The sequence below is a fragment of the Rattus norvegicus genome, chromosome 5, assembly GCF_036323735.1.
Source record: "Rattus norvegicus strain BN/NHsdMcwi chromosome 5, GRCr8, whole genome shotgun sequence".
Lineage (NCBI taxonomy): Eukaryota > Metazoa > Chordata > Mammalia > Rodentia > Muridae > Rattus > Rattus norvegicus.
Window position 1 is genome coordinate 118,325,549 of NC_086023.1, and position 21,457 is coordinate 118,347,005.

Sequence of the window (21,457 nt, forward strand, 5' to 3'; positions counted from 1 at the left end):
GTTAAATGTCCACATTGCTTCTGCTCAGGGTTAACTGCTCATGGTTTCATAGCAAATTTTCTCCAATATTTAAAAGACTGTCTATTGTTTTACATCTTTTTATGTATCTACCTACCTGCCTACCTATGTATCTATGTATTTGTCTATTGTGCATGGGTATGTGTGTGTCTTCATGAGTTTATGTGTGCCATGTACCTGTAGTTACCCTCAGAGATCAGGGACCATTAGGTCTGGAGTCTTAAGAGGTTCTGAGTCACCTGATTTCCCCATTAGGAAACAAACCTGGGTCCTCTACAGGAGCAGTGAGCACTCTCTCCAGCCCCTAATGCCAACGTATGTCTAATGTCATAGTCACATATTGTGTCTGTTGCTTACATCCTCAGTTAAGATTAGTCAGTTGGTTTTCATGGAGTGGGGAGGTTGTTGGTATCTTAAACAGATATAAGTGTAACAAACTCTCTATTATGATCCGTCTTAAATCGGAGTCTGTGTGAGCCATGAACGGTATGCCCGCTGACCACAACAGCATTTGGAAGATTGCTCTGATTTTTGGGAGCAGGCTGGGCTGGATATTGAGACAGAGAAACTGGGGGCTGGGAGCGTATGAGGGGGAGAGGGGGAAAGGAAGGGAACAACAGAGAGAACTGCAAAGTCCATGGAGAGCACAGAAGCGCTGTACTCATGGCCAGGGGGAGGGGAAGGCGAGAAACTGAACCAGGAAGGGTGCTTCTTCCTCACACTGTGTCCTGCGCTTACAAGCTAAAGCAGTTTCTGAACTGGAGATCAGAGTAGCAGCTCACACAATGAGCCTGTGTGTTAGAACACTGAAATATAATTCCCAGTTTCGCTTTTTCCCTTTTCAAAAGGTTTACTGTATACTCTGCTAAGTGCTTCATATACTCTATTTTCTTTATGGTTTCTCCTATACATTTATATATTATTGGTCTTAATTTATAGGTAAAACATACATGAAAGACGTTCACTGCATTCTTTAGCACTTCACGTTTTAATATTGAAGGTTCCCATTCAAGCAAGTGAGGCTGAATTGGGAAAATTACAGCAATGGAGGCGTGCCATGAGCTGAAGGGTGTGCTTCACGTTTGAGGCACAGAGCCGTGTGAGCCAGACCTCCCTCTCAGCGCCAGCAAACGTCTCTCCCTTCGCTGAAACATTAGTGCATTTAGAGAAGAAGTAGCAAGTCTCCTGTTGTTGGCCTCTTGAAAATGGATGCGTTGGTGGCTTCTGAACGTTTCGGTAAACCTTGGAATGCTTGGACCTCGAGCCTTTTCCATGCTCGTCCTGGGTGAGATGGGTGGTAGGCGGGATGAGTGTTTTCTTCATGGCGTCTTGAGTCACAGTTGCTCTCAGCTCAGTAGTTCTTATGCCTTCTTCAAGTGCTCAGTGTCCCGCAGTGTCTGCTACCTTGAATGTTAACAAATCCAGTACAGATGTGGGCGCATCCTGGGGATGGAAGCCCTCACAATTTCAGAAGCAACGATCTTATAGTTTACAAAAGTCTGAGGGAGAGAGATTGGCATCTGATGGCTAGAGCTGGAATGCTACGACGCTTCTTCATTTCTTTCTTTCGTTTGTTTCTGTTTTTCAAGGCAGGGTTTCTCCGTGTAGCCCTGGTTGTCCTGGAACTCACTCTGTACAACAGACTGGCCTCAACAGCAGACATCCGCCCACCTGTGCCTGGGACTAATGGTGTGAGCCGCCACCACCAAGCTCATTTTCTTTAGAAACAGGGTCTCACTGTGTAGCCCACAGAACTCACTATTCAGCCCAAGTAGGATTTGTAGCACTCCTTCTCACAAGTGGGAATTTCAGACGCGAGAACCAGACTTGGAAAAGTTTTGATGCGTCTGTAGGGCTAAAGAATGTCTGTCTTTTGTGTCAGTCGTGACTGCTTCTCTGCCGTGTGGAATCTCTGAGATCTCCTCCTCATGTTCATTGCTTCCCTTCCTCTGTGTCAGGTGCTGTGTTGTGTGCTTAATAACTTGTAAGTTATTTAGGCCCATGTTTTGATTGTTCTTTAGCAAGTGACATTATAGCAGGTAGATAATCTGGATTGCATAGCAAAACAACCTATGAAACTTCCTTCCTGTTCTTCAGGCCCCTGAGAATCTGCAATCTGTTTTCCTAAGTTTAATTACTGCTTCCCCTGTGAGCAGTGTCTGTGGCTTGCAGTGCTATGCTGACATTACCTCTCTAGCTTTTGCTCTTCCCCATAGTAAGAGTTTAAGGTGTCTTCAGTCTCCCTGCATGCGTTTTATGCATTTTTTAATCCTAAGTCAGAGGTTACAGAACTTACCAGTGAACAGAATAGTTCTCAAAGTGTGGCCCATCAACCTCCAGAGCCAGGGACATTTCACTTCTGTTTTTGAGCACATGAAGGTAGGGTCAAAAACATGGAGGAAGCTAAGTAGCTCACTGGCCAGGAACAGAGTACCAGGTAAGGAGAACAGGAAGGTAGGACCGCCTGCAGACTGGGGTGCGATTATCACAGATAATCCACATGTGTGGGGCCCAGGATTGTGGAAAGTAAGTGAAGCCCAGGAGGGAAGTAGGGCCACTATCAGACAAGATTGGCGACGTTTCTTTACACACCAGCAATCCAAGCTCCGAGTGGCTATGGTTTTCACATCACATATGAAACACTCGAGGAAGGCTGATCAGCTGCGGCCCGGCATTCTCAACTGCAACTGACAGAGCTGGGTTTGGCCCCAAATCCAAACCCCAATGCCAAGTTCATCTTCCTTGGCTTTGTTGAAGCTTAGCACTCAAGTTTCAGACCTAGGTATTTAGGGGATTGAGTGGCCGGAGCTCCCCCAAAGCAGTCAGGAATTCCCTCGTGAGAGGCTGGACACAGGTTTCACCATGTGCCGGTGCCCTTCGAACCAGGCAGCGGGTCTTTGTCCTGTGAGCATCTCTGTGACTGACTCAGGGTGGTGCTGGCACTGTAGAATTCCACTAACGTTTGAACCAAGATGACTTTCCTGGAAGGGAAATATATGCAGTGACCCATCCCCAACATCTGAAAGCCACAGTCCTAGATTAGTTAGTTGTGTGCTTTCCGTGTTGTGTTGGTGCTTGGGAACCTGGTTCTGATCGAGTGCCTGTCCTCTGAGGGAGATAACTGACAGTACTGCCTCACCAGGCAGCAAGCTTGGCTGTAAGAGCTTCAGGCAACTTTTTGTAAAAGAATCCATGTCTTAGGTTGGGACACAGGCCTGCCCTCAAGAATATGATGTTTTTGAGCCGTTCTCTTAGTCCCTCCCAGCCTCCTGAGTTCCTTTCGTGCAGGAGATACTGTGGAAGCATTACATGAGGTCATTTATGTGAGGTGCCTACAGCTCAGTTATCATTACACACGGGAGATAAGAATTGCTCCTGACAGATTTTAGATTGGTGGCAAGGAGCTGTTTCTTGGTCTGTTTTGCCCTTGACTGTTTGCTCACTTCTTCCTCTGAGGTCCAGCCCCACTTTTGTCTTTTCTTGTGACGATAGCAGTTCACTGATGCATGAGATCCTATCTGGTTCCTCCTGTCATCTGCCTTCAATGTGGGATCAGGTTAAAGCTGTTACATCTTTGTGTCTGTAAAAAATTTGTTAAAGCCCAGAGCACAGTCATAAATGCGTTACAGCAATGCACGGCACCAGCCCCAGAGCTGACGTCTGCTGCTGCTGGTCTTGACAGCCTTTGGTATCTGTTTTGTGTCACTGTCAGAGCCCTAGCTGCCTGCCAGATGTTCAGAATGTAATCTTTTGTTGCTGTTGTTGTTAGTCTTTTCAGGTATATGGGAGAAATGTCTCCTCTCTTAAGGAGTTTTTATGTGCAGCTTCTAGTCTCCTTCCTGACTCACTGGTTGTTTAGATAAATGCAGATCTAGGTCACAACAGAACCTGAAGTACGATTTCACAGCTTTACTTCTTAAAATAGGCGTTCTCTTATTGTAGAAAGAATAGATATAATTTACCATTTAGGTTAGCTGCTTATTTCCTTGAGTGTGTGTGTGTGTGAGAGAGAGAGAGAGAGAGAGACAGACAGAGAGACAGAGAGACAGAGAGAGGCAGAGAGACAGAGAGAGACAGAGAGACAGAGAGAGACAGAGAAACAGAAAGACAGAGAAACAGAGACAGAGAGAGAATAGATGAATGTTGTGCCTGTGTAGAGATCAGAAGGCACCTTGCAAAGCTGGTCCAAATCCTTTCACAGTGGGATCCAAGGATCGGACTAAGTTTATCAGGCTAGGTGGCAAATGCTGTTTACCCCCCTAAGCCATCTTGAAGGCCCAAAGGGTCGGTTTTTTCCTCTGGTATAAACTGGCTCCCTTCAGAACATTTTTATCCTCTCAAACTGAAACTCTGTGTTTATTAAACAGCGCTGCTCTTCCCCCATCCCTAACCTGTTGGCTCCTGATAAACATCTTTGTATTTCCTGTGATTTTGACTATGACCCATTACAGGGAATCTCACAGTATTTGATCTTATGTGACTGACTTATTTTGTTTTGTTGAACATTGTTTGTACAGTGTTGTCAGGGTTTGTATATGTTGTAGTACAGGACAGGATTTTCTCTGTGTTACAAGCTACATGGTATTTCCCTGTGTGTACATCCCCCATTTAGTTATCCTCATCACTCACTGGAACACAGTTGGGCTGCCTCCGTCTCTTGGCAGTTGGCACAGGCCCTGCTGTGACTTATGAATCTCTTCAAGACCTGCTTTTGGGTCTTTTAGATGAACATTGAGATTGCTCAGTCACGTGGCAGTGAGACTTGTAAGGTTTTTGAGGAACTGTCTTATGGATTCCACGGCAGTTGCACTGTTTACCACCAACAGCCATGCAGGCACAAGGACCCAACTTGGAGTTCTCACTGCACCGTTTTCTCACAGCAGCCATTCAAGTGAGATGATAATTGGCTGAGGTTTTCCATCCATACTCTGTCATGTTCAGCATCGCCGAGCACGGTCTCATGTGCACCCTAGCATTTAGTTGTACGTGATCTCGGAGCAGTGTCTCTTCATGTCCTTGCCCATTTTAAAAGAGAGTTGTTTCATTTTGTTGCTGATCAGTGTATGTTCAAGATACAAACTACTTGTCAAGTACATTCTCCATCCAGCTTGTGGCTTTTCAATCTGTTGATGAGTGGAAATTTAATTTCGGTATCATCCCCTTTTGTTTCTTTCCTTTTGGCATCATGTTTAAGAAATCATCCAGGTTCAATCCAGGTCTCGAAGCCTTGCCTTATTTCCTTCCAGAAACACCATAATGGGGGACTAGATCTTATTTACCTGACTCTGTTTTTAAACCACCTTTGGACCCACAGTAAAATTCCCAATTCCCCTTCCCCTTCGTCTCCCCTGCCCACCAGTGTCCTGTGCTGGGAACATATTTGCTGTCATGGATGAACTACTTGGACACATGCTCGTTGTACCACCCTGTAGTTCGCATTAAAAGTCACTCTCACTGTTGCATGTTCATCACATGTTCACATGACCTTTTGACAGGTACAGTGGGCACTTCTGCCAAAGAAGACCCACATGCCAGCGTTACTGGCCTAAAGGATCATTACAGCACCCACTCATTCCCTCTGTCCCTGTTAGAGCATTCATTTTTAATTAAGGACTTCGATTATTAAAAAGATATGTCACCAGCAAAGTTTTCAGTTTCTTGGTTTCCTACTCGCCCAAGTAGAAATTTAAGACGGATAATCTCATCTTTTTTTTCTGTCAGTCTTTGTTAACAAAAGCCTCGAAACCATATTATTCTAACTTTCCTTAGGAAAACTGCTGATTTCCCCTCTCCCCACTTCAAACACAATAAACTTTATTCTTGCATAAGTGTTTGGACCGTTTTATGAAGCCTGTGAGTTAAAGCAAGCAAGATTATTTCCATTTAACCCATGACCGAACTGAGACTGGATTAATGATCTGCTCTCCCAAGATTTCTTGTCTGAACAATAGAGTCAGGTTCTTAACCTTATCAGTAGTTCCTCCCCACAGCTTTCTAGTAATTACCCTGTGGCCTCAGAACTATGTGAATATGCCGATGCCTGGGAAACAAGAAGGAGATTTTGCTGGTGGCTGCTTTTGTCACCTGAGGTCTCTTTCTGTGCTATTTACTTCAGAAATGCTGGTGCTGTCTGATCAAGGCTGTCTGCGTGCACAACTGAGCTCTACTCCCAGTGCTGTTGAAAATCCCATAGGGCCTCAGAGGCCATGGGATGAAATTGCTAAGTGCAAGCATTCATTATTGCTTGTGTTGTCTGAATGAAGTGAATTATGTTTACATCACATTGTAACAAGTGATAAAATTCATGTTGGTTTTTTCCCCATTAAACTAATTTCAAAGGTCTCATGAGATATTTTTGTCACTGTTTTAAAAATTAATTTCTGTGCAACCTTGTGCCTGTTAGTGAAACTCTCGTAGTCTGTTTACTCTTGTGTAAAGTAAAGACAATTATAGCAATAATTTAAAAACATGCCGTGTAATTAAAACTGGTTTAATGGAGCTTTTAGGAACTCTGCAGGAGACAAGGAAAGCTGTGTCTGGTGGGGGAATAAACTTCAGGCCCAGAGAATTGGTGGGTACGAGGCACCATGGGGAACTCTGAACATCACTAACTTAAGTTCTCAAGCTCCTTGGGCTGGAAACAAGATGGAAGGGCAAAGTTAGCTTCTTTATAAAAGCTTAATAGGTGCAATCTAGCAAAAGGGAAGTTGGAAAGTAGCTATTAACCAGCTCTTTTTAACTTGACTATATATCTTTTAGTAAAAGTTTTTGATGCTACAAATTATTTCTAAATAATAATATAAAACATATGAATGACCCAAATAAGATGTCATTACCGTTTTCATTTTACCAGTCTTTAGGAGTTGAGTGAGTGAGTGTGTGTGTGTTTTGTGTGTGTAGAGGAGTATGTCTGTGTGAGTGAGTGTGAGTGTATGTCTGTGTGATATGTGTGTGTGTGTTTGGGTGTGTGATTGTGTGTTGTTAATGTTGTTGTTAATATGAAGTACTAAAGGTTAAATAAAACTAGGACCTCTCTAGCATGATGTGGTATTTTGTTTTGTTTTGTACTTGGGATGCAGAGGCAGGTAGATCTCTGTAGTTATAAGGCCAACCTGACCTACATAGTGAGTTCCCATACAGCAAGGGATATATGTGTGTATGTGTGTGTAGATTAGGTAGGTAGGAAGGAAGGAAGGAAGGAAGGAAGGAAGGAAGGAAGGAAAAAAGAAAGAAGGAAGGAAGGAAAAATACATACATACATACATACATACATACATACATACATACATACATACATCCTGTCTAAACAAAACAAAATAAAAAAACCCAGAGCCTTATATGTTTGGCAAGTACAATAACATTGAGCTATATCCCCAGTTCTAATAAAAAATTTTGATTAGCTCGTAACCCATCTCTTGATCAGTGTTGGTTACTAAATAATTTATAAATTTGTGTTTTTACATATCATTTATATATTTATGCTCAACCTGTAGCCTTGCCTATAATGATCAGAGGTAGATTCTTACTCTAACAAGACAGTGCACAACACAATGAACAGCTATTGCAGTTCAACATTGCCACAGCTCAGGCAGAATCCTGCTTCCTTCTTCTCTGAACCTTATTCTGACAATTATTTGAACTGATGCTGTGTACAAGGCCCGATTGGAAGTGCATGAGTAGAGAATGGTTGTCTTCTCTTCTCTGTCACTAAGGACCAGGTCACCTGGCAGATACCACATTATATAATTCCTTTGCTACTTTCTGCTACAGTTTAATTATCTGAAACTATCATTTCCCCACTTCCACAAAATATAATTAAACACCTAACCCTGTCAGCACCAGTGTTGGTGACAATGAACTGACACCCATGGGACCTTTGTTAATCAGCTTTGCATGAGGTGTCTACCCAGGTCTTTCACCTCTCTGCTCTGCTATAACCACAGGGCATTTGCAACACAGTACTTCTCTGGTGACTAAAAAACAAAAACACCCCACTCCCGGTTGTGATATAGACAGTGTAACACAAATGATTGTGAAGAGCGCTTTTGAAATTCTGGTATTTTTTTCCAGTACCATTTTCAAATTTGAAAACATTTTTTGATGATTTCATAAGATTTATTTACACTTGGATCTTGTTTTCAGGAAACTACCATCCCAGCCCAACACTAATCTGTAGAGATCTACAAAGATAATATAATAAAAGTGACTCCTTTGTCCCATCTCCAGGAAGTGAGAGTTTGTAGATTTGACAGAGTCCAGATAGCATTGAAAATTGAGCCCTTACCGCAGCTCATCTGGGGACTATAATTTGGGAAACAAGTATAGTAAACTCTCGAAAGCCTCATGGGCACAGAGTGTAGAGGGGCCTTGTGCACTTGAACACGGGTCCTTATGTTACTTTCTTCCCTATGGAGGTGGATGTGCTTCCCCTCGAGACTAACCAGATTTCATGTTGTTTTAACTGTAAGGTGGTCAATGAACCTATATTTGTCTTTGTAAATTGACCATTTGCCAACTCTTTCCCCCACTGCATGATTACCTCAGAGCGTCTCCACACCTCCTTACCAGAGGGCTTTTGCCAAGCGGTTAGTCTCATGGCCTGAAATAAAGAAGGAAGGAGCTGGGCTGCCTGTGGAAGTGAGAAGCCAAGATAGCCCAGCTGTGACTTCTGTTCCAGCCTCAGCTGCTTGCCTCGGTGTTGAGCCTGACAAGTCCAAGGGTCCTCATGCGAGGAACTTTGGATTCTGTTATTCAATATGCCCTTTGTTTTGACCTTCAGTGTTTTCTTGATTTTGAATTCTGGACTGGCATCTTTGTCTCTCCAAACTTAGCATGGTTATTAATTAAGAGGTTAGGTATTGAATATGCATGTGAAATCGCTGTCTGCTGTCACATAACTGAAAGAGGACAATGATACTCAGAACTTTCAGTGTTTTTGACAGTATCAATTCAGTCCTTACTTTTTCTTTTAATGTAGTGAGTAGCATAGCGCCTGTTACAGAGCTGGCATTCAGAATTTTTAATGAAATAAATGGAGTAAAATTACTACTCTGTCGTCTTAAATTACTTTTGGTCTCTTTCCCTAGATACCGTTAACTCAGTTCCTATTCATTTCCCTGTCATTCTTGGGTGTATAATTCAGTCCTGCTAAATGGTCAGGCTTCCTAGTCTCCCTGTGGTCAAGTAGTAACTCATCCCAAACACCGCTCAAAGCAGTCCAGCTTCTCTGGCTAGGGTGAGCTTCACTACCACCTGCTCCTAACTGTAGTTCCAGAATTGTCTTTTCCAGTCCCAAGCTCCAGGCAGCCAGTCCCATGTTGTGTACTGTTTGCCCTACACCAGCCCAGTGTCAACCCTGCGCTTCTATCAGCAGCTCTGAGCATCAAACCATAGCTCCTTTCCTGGTCAGATGGTAAATGGTTTTTATCTGTTTTCTCTAAGCTAGAGATTTGTTTAGATTTTCTTCCTTATGCTAGCTGATGTGAATACTCTTTAATGTGGGAAGTGGACAGGATTTGGAGGGGCAGACACCGAAGCCTGACCCACTAGAGTGTTGCAAAGGAACTGTACACTGGGCAGATTCCAGATCTTACACTGGCCTCAGCTTCTCAGTCTTTAAGAAATAACAGTTGTATGTTACAGGGCTGTTCAGATGATTTTGTGCTGTTGTCTTTTTTTTTTTTTTTTTCGGAGCTGGGGACCGAACCCAGGGCCTTGCGCTTGCTAGACAAGCGCTCTACCACTGAGCTAAATCCCCAACCCCTGTGCTGTTGTCTTTTAGTTGTGAGATGTTCCGACTTTTGAAAACATGAGAAGAACAGTGAATTCCACCATTTTTCTTGAATATATAGAATACATACTATGCTGGCTAGTTTTATGTCAACTTGATACAACTGCAGGCCACGTTTCAGTCATCTAGAAGGAGGGAACCTCAATTGAGAAACTGTCTCCATTAGTTTCAGCTGTAGGGCATTTTCTTATTTAGTGATTGATGCAAGAGGGCCCAGTTATCATGTGAGGGTCCACCCCTGGGCTGGTGGTCCCGGGTTCTGTCAAGAAAAAAATAGGCTGGAAAAACTATGGTGAGAAAGTCAGTATGTGGCGCCGCTCCGTGACCTCAGCATCAGCTCTTCCAGGTTCCCACAGTGAATCCCTGCCCTGACTTCCTTCACTAATGGACTACAATATGGAAGTGAACACCAAATACACCCTTCTTTCCCAAACTTTCTTGGGTCATGTATTTGATCATAGCAATGGTAGTCCTAACTAAGACATGTATTATCCTACCAGACTCAGTAACAACCAAGTTTTTCTGCATTTTTTGCATCGATACATTTTCTTTTCATTCCTAGTTATTTTGTCACTTCACACACACACACACACACACACACACACACACACACACACACTACTTAAAAATACAGCTGCGGTGGCACACATCTGTACTCCCTGCACTAGAGACGCTGAAGCAAGGAAATGATGTTCCCAGATCCAGTCCAGCTGCAAAGAATAGCTGTAACTTCCTGTTAGCTCTGTGTGTGTGTGTGTGTGTGTGTGTGTGTGTGTGTGTGTGTGTCTACGTGTATGTGTCTCTGTGTGTGTGTGTCTATTTGCAACTATGTGCATGTGCATACCTGTCCCTCAGCCCCTTCAAGCCTGTACAACCTTCATCCTAAGGAAAGGTTGAGCCCTTTTAGTACAATAAAGCAGTCCCAGCCTGTTGATCAAGTCTGTCTGCTTCTTTGCCTCATTTTTCTTATTGTTTGTTTTGTTTTGTTTTTACAGTAAATTCATGTTGTGAAGTTTCTAATTCATGATTTAGAGTGTGCCAAAAAGTAACCATAGTGTCTAACAAGAAAGGTTCACTTTAATTTTATTACTAGTATAAAGCTTGTGTAAGTTTTTTGTCGCATATCAATTGGTTTAATTTTGATGTACCTAATGGGAAAACTGTAGATGTCTCTCCTAGTGGAGGCCACCTATGTCCTTACACATACACTATATGATGTTTTCAGGAATGATTCTTACTCACGTTGTCTCTCTTACTTTATTTATTTTTATTTCTTTTTTATCTAATGCAGATTCAATTTTTATGAGTAAAGGGAAGGAAATTATTTTAAATTGTGATACTTTGTAGTTCTGGATAGATTCTCTCCTGGGTTCTAGAGGCAAACTCTCTGGGGTGCCCAACGTTAGTACACTGTGTCACGCTGAAATTTGTTATTTTTACCTTGCTTTGCTTTCCTTGTGGTAAAGCTGAGGATTCCTTCCTATCCACATTTTCATAAAAGCCAGGGCAGTCAGCTGTCCATGCCAGGAGCACTGTCCAGCGCGTAAGAGCGACATGTATGTCCATCACTCGTTTGCTTTCATGGCTAGTGGTCTCATGTGTTGACTGTCAGTTCCCCGTATAGATTTGTGTAACATTATCAGGCCCGCATGCTGGCAAAAATATTGGCTATACTTCATAGCTTCCTCTTTTTTTGTTGTACTATCAGTTTCTTTAATGTGCCGTTATCATTTTCTGTTTGGTGAGAATATTCACCAGAGATTTGCCACTTCAGCTACGATTTTTTTTTTATTAACTTGAGTATTTCTTATTTACATTTCGAATGTTATTCCCTTTCCCGGTTTCCGGGCAAACATCCCCCTAACTCCTCCCCCTCCCCTTCTTTATGGGTGTTCCCCTCCCAACCCTCCCCCCATTGCCGCCCTCCCCACAACAATCTAGTTCACTGGGGGTTCAGTCTTAGCAGGACCAAGGGCTTCCCCTTCCACTGGTGCTCTTACTAGGATATTCATTGCTACCTATGAGGTCAGAGTCCAGGGTCAGTCCATGTATAGTCTTTAGGTAGTGGCTTAGTCCCGGGAAGCTCTAGTTGCTTGGCATTGTTGTTCATAAGGGGTCTCGAGCCCCTTCAAGCTCTTCCAGTTCTTTCTCTGATTCCTTCAACGGGGGTCCTATTCTCAGTTCAGTGGTTTGCTGCTGGCATTCGCCTCTGTATTTGCTGTATTCTGGCTGTGTCTCTCAGGAGCGATCTACATCGGCTCCTGTCGGTCTGCACTTCTTTGCTTCATCCATCTTGTCTAATTGGGTGGCTGTATATGTATGAGCCACATGTGGGGCAGGCTCTGAATGGGTGTTCCTTCAGTCTCTGTTTTAATCTTTGCCTCTCTCTTCCCTGCCAAGGGTATTCTTGTTCCCCCTTTTAAAGAAGGAGTGAAGCATTCACATTTTGATCATCCGTCTTGAGTTTCATGTGTTCTATGCATCTAGGGTAACTCAAGCATTTGGGCTAATAGCCACTTATCAATGAGTGCATACCATGTGTGTTTTTCTGTGATTGGGTTACCTCACTCAGGATGATATTTTCCAGTTCCAAACATTTGTCTATGAATTTCATAAAGGCACTGTTTTTGATAGCTGAGTAATATTCCATTGTGTAGATGTACCACATTTTCTATATCCATTCCTCTGTTGAAGGGCATCTGGGTTCTTTCCAGCTTCTGGCTATTATAAATAAGGCTGCTATGAACATAGTGGAGCACGTGTCTTTTTTTATATGTTGGGGCATCTTGTGGGTATATGCCCAAGAGAGGTATAGCTGGATCCTCAGGTAGTTCAATGTCCAATTTTCTGAGGAACCTCCAGACTGATTTCCAGAATGGTTGTACCAGTCTGCAACCCCACCAACAATGGAGGAGTGTTCCTCTTTCTCCACATCCTCGCCAGCATTTGTTGTCACCTGAGTTTTTGATCTTAGCCCTTTTCACTGGTGTGAGGTAAAACCTCAGGGTTGTTTTGATTTGCATTTCCCTTATGACTAAAGATGTTGAACATTTCTTTAGGTGTTTCTCAGCCATTCGGCATTCCTCAGCTGTGAATTCTTTGTTTAGTTCTGAACCCCATTTTTTAATAGGGTTATTTGTCTCCCTGCGGTCTAACTTCTTGAGTTCTTTGTATATTTTGGATATAAGGCCTTTATCTGTTGTAGGATTGGTAAAGATCTTTTCCCAATCTGTTGGCTGCCGTTTTGTCCTAACCACAGTGTCCTTTGCCTTACAGAAGCTTTGCAGTTTTATGAGATCCCATTTGTCGATTCTTGATCTTAGAGCATAAGCCATTGGTGTTTTGTTCAGGAAATTTTTTTCAGTGCCCATGTATTCGAGATGCTGCCCTAGTTTTTCTTCTATTAGTTTGAGTGTATCTGGTTTGATGTGGAGGTCCTTGATCCACTTGGACTTTGTACAGGGTGATAAGCATGGATTGATTTGCATTCTTCTACATGTTGCCCTCCAGTTGAACCAGCACCATTTGCTGAAAATGCTATCTTTTTTCCATTGAATGGTTTTGGCTCCTTTGTCAAAAATCAGGTGCCCACAGGTGTGTGGGTTCATTTCTGGGTCTTCAATTCTGTACCATTGGTCTATCTGTCTGTCTCTGTACCAATACCATGCAGTTTTTATCACTATTGCTCTGTAATACTGCTTGAGTTCAGGGATAGTGATTCCCCCTGAAGTCCTTTTATTGTTGAGGATAGTTTTAGCTATCCTGGGTTTTTTGTTATTCCAGATGAATTTGCAAATTGTTCTGTCTAACTCTTTGAAGAATTGGATTGGTATTTTGATGGGGATTGCATTGAATCTGTAGATTGCTTTTGGTAAAATGGCCATTTTTACTATATTAATCCTGCCAATCCATGAGCATGGGAGATCTTTCCATCTTCTGATGTCTTCAATTTCTTTCTTCAGAGTCTTGAAGTTCTTATTGTACAGATCTTTTACTTGCTTGGTTAAAGTCACACCGAGGTACTTTATATTGTTTGGGTCTATTATGAAGGGTGTCATTTCCCTAATTTCTTTCTCGGCTTGTTTCTCTTTTGTGTAGAGGAAGACTACTGATTTATTTGAGTTAATTTTATACCCATTGAGCTACGATTTTGTTTCTTCTGATTTGCTGTTGTTCTCCTTCAGATATTTTTACTTTTCAAGCCTGGATGCACTAACTCCGAAAATTAAAAGTTGTTTATTAAATAAGAAAAACAGACTGGGACTTTCATCATAACTGATTCTCACAAGTGACATTATTGTACTTAGTGCATAGGCAGAAATGTTTAAATCACAGCCTTGCGCCATTGGCCTCTTTGTTATGGAAGCAGATCAAGCAGCTAAGCCATCTGAGACTGCTCTGAGCCTCTATTCCAGTGCATCGAGCGTTTGCTATTAAAGCACTAGGCAGTGGCTTGAATTAAGTGTCTTTCTGGGAGAAAGGCTTTGTTACTTAGCAACACCTAATATCCTGTGATGAGGGCAAAGCACTCCAAGACCCACTAGAGAAATCCTTCTGGCTTTCTTGGACAAGGGAAAGACATCTGGTGTGTTGATAGAGAATTATGAGCAACTGGAGATTTGGGAGCGGGGGTGGGGGTGTTGTTTTTGTTATTGTTTTTCCAAATAACGTCACAGGGGTAGAAAAAGCCAAGTTTAAAACAAACTTGACTGCTGAACAGAGCTATAAAACTGTTCTATCCGATTATGCTGATCTGATGTTCATTCAGGGTGTGTGAGCGAGCCTGGAGTAGAGGGAACTTGGTGACTTATTTCCTCATCTCTTCTCTTGTTAGAAGTGGAAGGGCATCCAGGTTGTTTGAAATGGGAACCATAGCTGCTTCCCTGGTGTTTTGAAAGTGTATAGAGAAGCAATATCTTTCCATCTTAGGTCCTGGTACAGAACTGAAGAAAGCAAACAGCTTTATTGAATACGATTTTGTGTGATATGGGAACTTTTAAAAGGAAATAAGTTCAAAGAAAGGAATGGGCTTAATACAGAAATAGATAATCTTGGAGTGGGTTCTGATCATGATAAACGGGGTGGGGTGGGCAATGTGTTTGTGCAGGGCTGTCTCTGAGGCCCTGTGTTTTCAGGTAAACATGCTCCTTGCCCTGGTGTATACAGGGCATCTCTGCAGTGACCCTAACAACCGCTTGAGGGTTGATCAGAAAACCTTTCTAGGCCTTACTGCCTGTTTCAGGGTGGTGAGTAGCCTTGTTTCTGCCATTTTCTCAGTTGCCAAGCTCTGTATTGTTGGGAAGCAGTGAGCTTGTTCTGCACGCAATAAAAAGGTCAACAGAACAATTGAGAATTTGCTCTTGGGTATACCCATGGTCTCAGCTTCTTGGCTGGTAGGGGTAGACTCTTGAATTCGAGAAATTCTTCAGGCACATAGGCAATGCAAAGACATGGTCTCAAAAAATAAATAAATGATAAACAAACAAACAAACAAAAGGATGCTATAACCAAGCTGGTTTCTCAATGGTTGGGTACATGTCTAGCATGGATATATGAAGCCTGGGTTCACCCCACCACCACAGTGAATAACACAAAATAGAAGCAGATATGGTTAAGATCCTGCATCATTGTGACACTCTTGTTGCTTAAAACCACTATTTAATGTGTGATTTGGTATGTCTGGGGATATATAATAGATAGATAGATAGATAGATAGATAGATAGATAGATAGATAGATAGATATTACGCTATTCTACCACTTGAAAACAATACATTGTCCATGCTAGTTGTCACGGAAAGGAATTGTGGTAGCCTGTGCTCAGCCCCACATGGAGTTCCCTTGCTGCAAAACCACGTGTCTGACGCTCCAGAGCTGTTTGTGCTGACTGGCAGCATAGAATTGAAACTTCAGAGCTAGTGAATGTTGCCTTGATGTTTCAAAGATATGGACTGAATTTGATGGTTGACCAACATGGTAACTTAACTTCTTTTCCCCATTTGAAACTATAGTTAACCTTACATTAAACCTAGTGAGTAGAATTCGATTACTAGAAATTGCTTGGCTCTGGGATAGGTGAAAGATGTAATTGGATGTAGGGAGGAAGAGAGAAATGGTTAGGGTTCTGAAGTTCTTCATTGTATGGCCCAAAGGAACCTCATATTTAATCCTGAGTCATGGTGGTAGAGACAGGAAATTTTGTTGAGATGCTACTTGTGAAGGGCTGCCTTCAACCTGATTTCTGTGAATTTTCATGATTGACTGTCATGATCTTTACTGGAAAATGTACTGCATTGCATGGGAGAGGATTCTGTGGTGACCCACAAGAGTCACATCCTTTTCCTGGTAACAAATTCATAAGCATTGCCCAGGCGCACTAGTGTGGAATCTCAACAGCTGGGGCCCAGTCACTATTTCTTTTCACAGCAGCACCACATTTAACGTGTAGTATGTGGGGAAAGAACTATCTTTTTACTATGTATTATTCACGTGCTGTGGGGCACATGTGGAGGTCAGAGGAGTGCGTGGATGAGTTGGCTCTCTGTTACTGTGATGTGGGTCCTGGGGACTGAGCTCGGTTGCCAGGTTTAGCAATAAGCATTTTTACCTTCTAAACCGTTTCTCTGGGCCCACTCACAATATCTACTGAGTTAAAATTTCATCTGACACCAGTTCCTACAGAAATGATGATCTCAGAATACTGTCTTTAAAGGCAGACAAAGAGAAAGATGATTGGAAGATAGGGGATGTAGTCTAATGGTGCCAGACTAGGCAGAATTCTATATGCCCTGTTCTCCGGTTCTTGGCTCCCTAGTTCTTTCCCTCAGGTAAGAGGAGAAGGAGTAGGTCAGAGAGGGAGGGACCTTCCTTGGCTTCATTCAAGAAGGAGGAGTTCTGGTTGCAGTATGAGGGACTGAGTAGCAGGACTCACTTCTGCAGTTTTATCAGCTTCTCCAAGTGTCCTTGTCGTGGGCCAAGCTGCTGTGTTTGGGATGTTGCATTCTGAGCGCTGGCAGTAGCTACACTGACCAGTCCCCAGGTGGGCAGCCTGGGCAAGCACTGTTGCAGCTCCTTAAAGAGGACTTAAGGATCCTGAGCTTCATGCTTGTGTCACACAGCAGGACTTGTCTCAAAGAGAAGGAAGGAATGAATAAGAAAATGTGGAGGGAGCTTCTCAACAGCTGCAGGTCCTCTCGTCTAAGGGCAACCTGAACAGATTGGACCCCATGGGTGCAGGAGACCCAATGGAACTCTGGCCAGATCCTCTCAGCTACCTGTCAGTCATGCTATCTGTGTGGGAAGAACTCAGAGGCAGAGCCAGTGGTGAGGTCTCCTTCATGTAAGGAGCTATTGGGAAAATGTAGGGTTTCTAAACAAAGCACCTCAAGTGAGGGAGAATACTAAAGTCAGTCTTAAAAACAGTATTAGGTGAATGTAAGATGATTTGATAGAAAGCAATTCTCTTTAATTTTTTGATATGCTAACTTCATAGCCTTTTATAATAAGGTCTTTCCTCTAAAGTCTTCTTTATCTGTAAAACAAAATTCAGTTACATGATTTTCCTCATCTCTCTCAGGGATGGGGAAGACACAGAAATCAGTATATCAAAGAAGCAGGATCGTCGTCTTTTAATCCTCTTCAAGCTGGGAGTCTAAGAATAAGTTATAGGATGACATAAATGCTGGGCGTGAGATGTTAGCCATGCCCTGCTGAGCATGCATTTGGTCATCTGGTGTTCTTCCTAGTGGGTGAAAAGTTTAAGCTCCCTTTGGAGAGATGCTAGGAATTGAAGCCAGGCCTAGTATGTGCAAAGCACACTCTGCCACTGAACTCTACCACCTCATCCCTAGTAGAGTATATTTCAAGAGAAAATGTCCATATAATAATTTGTTTTTCTAGCAACACTAATGTATTTTGAATCTATGTCTAAAGATGAAATTGTGCCACTTTTAAGTGAAAGAGGCATTCTCTGGAACCACTGGATGATTGTAGATCCGAAATGGACTTTCTGTCTGTTGGGAGTGGTGTTGGGATGGTAGCGAGTGTTGAAGAACCTGAGGGCAGCCTATGCTTGTGCCTCTCAGCAGGTGTAGCCTGAGCTTGGCACACCAAAGGTGTGACGTGGGCACTGGCAGCAGTGGGCTGGATGAGCAGGAAACCAGTTAAGGCTGAGCGACATCCTTATCGTCTGCCAGATGCTCACCCTCGAGGGGCTTAATACTTGAGCCTTCTTTCTGGAGTCTGGAGTGCAGAGATGATAGTTCGTTTCTACCAGGGAAGAGAATGGAGTGAAACCTCAAATGATGGAAGAATGCTCCACTCTAGTGCCAGGTTTGCTCTGCCGAGCTTCTGTTTGAACTTACTCCATCTGTCTACAAAAGTGAGAAAGCCATGGGGCTACTTGAAGTTGACTAGCTCGTCCGTTAGCATTAAGTACGTCAGCACTGGAGCAACCTAGATGCAGAACTGTTGGAAGAGGCCCCCGTGGCTCCAGCACCATGTACCAGCTAGTCTTATCTTTAGTTGACTGCACTAAATACATGGGTGGCAACTAGAGATGTGGCTGCAAGGTTGGGTATCATCACATATGTAAGGCTCTGAGCTTGATTCCTGGGAATGGGGAGGACACGGAATAAATTAAAATAAATAAATAGTTTCAGCCTCTAGGTTTTTTCTCGAAGCTTTTATTTCTCAGTTGTAACCAGTCATGTGTATGCATGTGACAGGTTTCATGGAATGAATTCCTTTTGTTTTACAACTTGAATGTGAAGTGGATTCCGTTAATATTTGTCCATTGACTCAGTGGGTATATAACTGTGGCATTAAAAACTCAGGCTGGAGTTTTTAACCTAACCTCACAAAGTAAGGGTAATAAATCTACATTTTTATTGGATATTTTGTGTATTTACATTTCAGATGTTATCCCCTTTCCTGGTTTTCCCTCTGGAAAACCCCTATCCCAGCCCCCTCCCCCTGGTTCTATGAGAGTCTCTGCCACCCACCCACTCCCATCTCACCACCCTACATTCCCCTATACCGGGAAACAAGCCTTCACAGAACCAAGGGTTCTTCTTTTATTGATACCAGACATTCTGTGCTACATATGTGGCTGGAGCCATGGGTCCCTCCATGTGTAATCTTTGGTTGGTGGTTTAGTCCCTGAGAGCTCTGGGGGAGTTCTGGTTGGTTGGTATTGTTGTTCTTCCTATGGGGTTGCAAACCACTTCAGCTCCTCCAGTCCTTTCTCTGACTCCTCCTTTCGGGTCCTTGGGCTCAATCCAATGGTTGGCTGTGAGCATCTGACTCTGTATTTGTCAGGCTCTAGCAGAGCCTCTCAGGAGACATTCATATCAGGCTCCTGTGATCAAGCACTTCTTGGCATCCGCAATAGTGACTGGATTTGGTGTCTGTATATGGGATGAATCCCCAGGTGGGGCAGTCTCTGGATGGCCTTTCTTTCAGTTTCTGCTCCACTCTTTGTCCCTGTATTTCCTTTAGACAGGAGCCCTTCTGGGTTTAAAATTTGGAGATGAATGGGTGGCCCCATCCCCTGCTTTGCCTAACCTCCTGATATGGTCTTTACAGGTTCTCCCTCCCCTTTGTTGGGCATTTCAGCTAATGTCATCCCTGTTGGGCTCTGGGAGCCTCTTGCTTTCCTGGCATCTGGGACTTGCTGGTGGCTACTCTCAGTTCCCCATCCCCCAGTGCTACACACCTCTGTTCAAATTCCTGACCCTCTGTATATCGCCTCTCTCTCTCTCTCTCTCTCTCTCTCTCTCTCTCTCTCTCCCTCCTCCCATACCTGGTCCTGCCACCCTTCCCCCCTCCCCCTCCTCTGTTCCTCCCAAGTCCCTCCCACCCTCTACCTCCCATGAGTATTCTGTTCCCCCTTCTAAGAAGGGCTGAAGCATCCACATTTTGGTCTTCTCTGGTGTTAGGTGGTCTTGCTGTCTCTGACTGGAGTGTGTCCCTCCTGTGGGCCTGTGAGCCTGTGCTCTTAGGTGTGTCAGCCCTCCTGGGAGACCAGTTCTGTTGGTCTAGGAGGGACTTGGGTGTGAAGAGTTGTATCACAGGGTTAGCTCTGGGGTGCTAATAGAAACTGGAAAGCTCCTGTTCTTGGCTGCTCCCTGATTCCTGTGCTCTGTGCACTTCTGGTGGGTCCCTCTTTGGCCAGTTATTGGAGCAAAAGTGGTGGTCTCACCTATGAGCTTAGGAGCGACAGCACTCCTGGGAAATCCGCTCTCTCTCCGGGTGGGATTTGAGCCTGGAGGGTCATGGGACAGCCTTAGCTTCAGGGCTCAGGTGGAGACCGGAAGGATCCTGTCCATGAATCTCCATTTTAAATCCTACATGACTAATATAAGAACCAATTTCTGAGGTCCATTAGATTAACAGTAAGGCTTTGTATGTATATGTTTAAAAAACATGAAAGATTTACCACTTTTAATGATGTTTGGCTACCCTAGCTTTAAGTTCGCTGACAGGCTACAGCAATCCCTACACAGAACTTTCACCGTCCCTAACTGGAGCAACTTGACTGTGAGTTTTCAAGCTGTCTCTGTGGTTTGGATCCACAGGCAGCACTGGTCCTGCAGGGGTCCCTTGGGCCTCTCGAGGAGCTGTGCTTGGTACTCTCACTTGGTACTCTCACTTGGTACTCTAACTCAGAGAAGCAACCTGGACAGTAGAGAAGGGCTGTTGTCCTTTTCTTCAGGACTCCCAGTGGAGACTGAGTGTTTTTCATTTTTTGTTTCTTCTTAACGTCATTGTGAGAGAAATGTTACTTACTTTCAAATGGCAATTTCTGAATGGCAGACAAAATTAAGAAGAAAAGAACAGCTTTGTCATCAATTCAAAATTAATTTTCGACATCCTTAACTGAGCATTGAAAATAAGATCATAATTTTCTCTTCCCTCTGCATTATTTGGACACCTGGATTTGAGGTTATTTTAGGGAACCTGTGCTCTTAAGAAAACCTTACATTTATAGATAGGTTTGCCATGTAAACAGACCCATAAATGAGAGACACAGTGACTCGGCAGGCATTTAAAACTCCACTCTGTCCACCCCACCCCAACGTGGACTCTCAGAGTGCATTCATCGTTCATACAGTGTGCCTGGGCTTAGCATAGTTGGTTCTGCCCCTTGGATACCAAAGGAGCGTCCTTGTCATTACTGACTTACAAGCTAAGCAATGGAGTCTGCTTTTTTTCTTTCTCAGATCAATCGGGTGAGTTTTGGTGGTGGTGCTGCTGCTGCTGTAAAATAGCACAGTAATGTGATTTCCTGTGGATTTTCTCACTGCACATCTCTGTGTGTTTCATAAAGAGCCAGCATATAAAGCATGTAGAATTTGCATGTGCATGTGTTTAGCCATGTACAACAGCAGGGAAAGCTAACATTGATAGAGTTCAAGTGGGCGACCAGCTGCTGCTTTGCTCTGTGTATCAAAGCAGTGGGCTATGGTCTAATTAGAATGTGTTCTTACTTTACTCTTCAAACCTGTCGTGGATGGCGAATACTTCCTAAGTTCATTTATATCAGCTAAACGCTTAAAAGTTTCCCGAAGTTTGTTTACTTTCACAGTTACACTTAGTTTACAGATGCCTGAGATAGTAAAAAAAAAAAAAAAAAAAAAAAAAAAAAAAA

General features: G+C 43.3%; 1 protein-coding gene across 8 annotated transcripts in view; it reads left to right on the top strand.

The window, feature by feature from the left end:
* Positions 1-21,457, top strand: part of Patj (PATJ, crumbs cell polarity complex component) — a 302,745-nt gene that overhangs the window by 147,992 nt on the left and 133,296 nt on the right. The window contains exon 1 of one of the 8 annotated variants that reach the window (XM_063287103.1): positions 1,033-1,254. The exons of the other annotated variants lie outside the window; for them this stretch is intronic. Coding sequence (XP_063143173.1) covers positions 1,224-1,254 — 31 coding nt within the window. The 5' untranslated portion in view covers positions 1,033-1,223. Of the gene's footprint in view, positions 1-1,032; positions 1,255-21,457 lie in introns of those variants that run through there. 8 annotated transcript variants of the gene reach the window in all.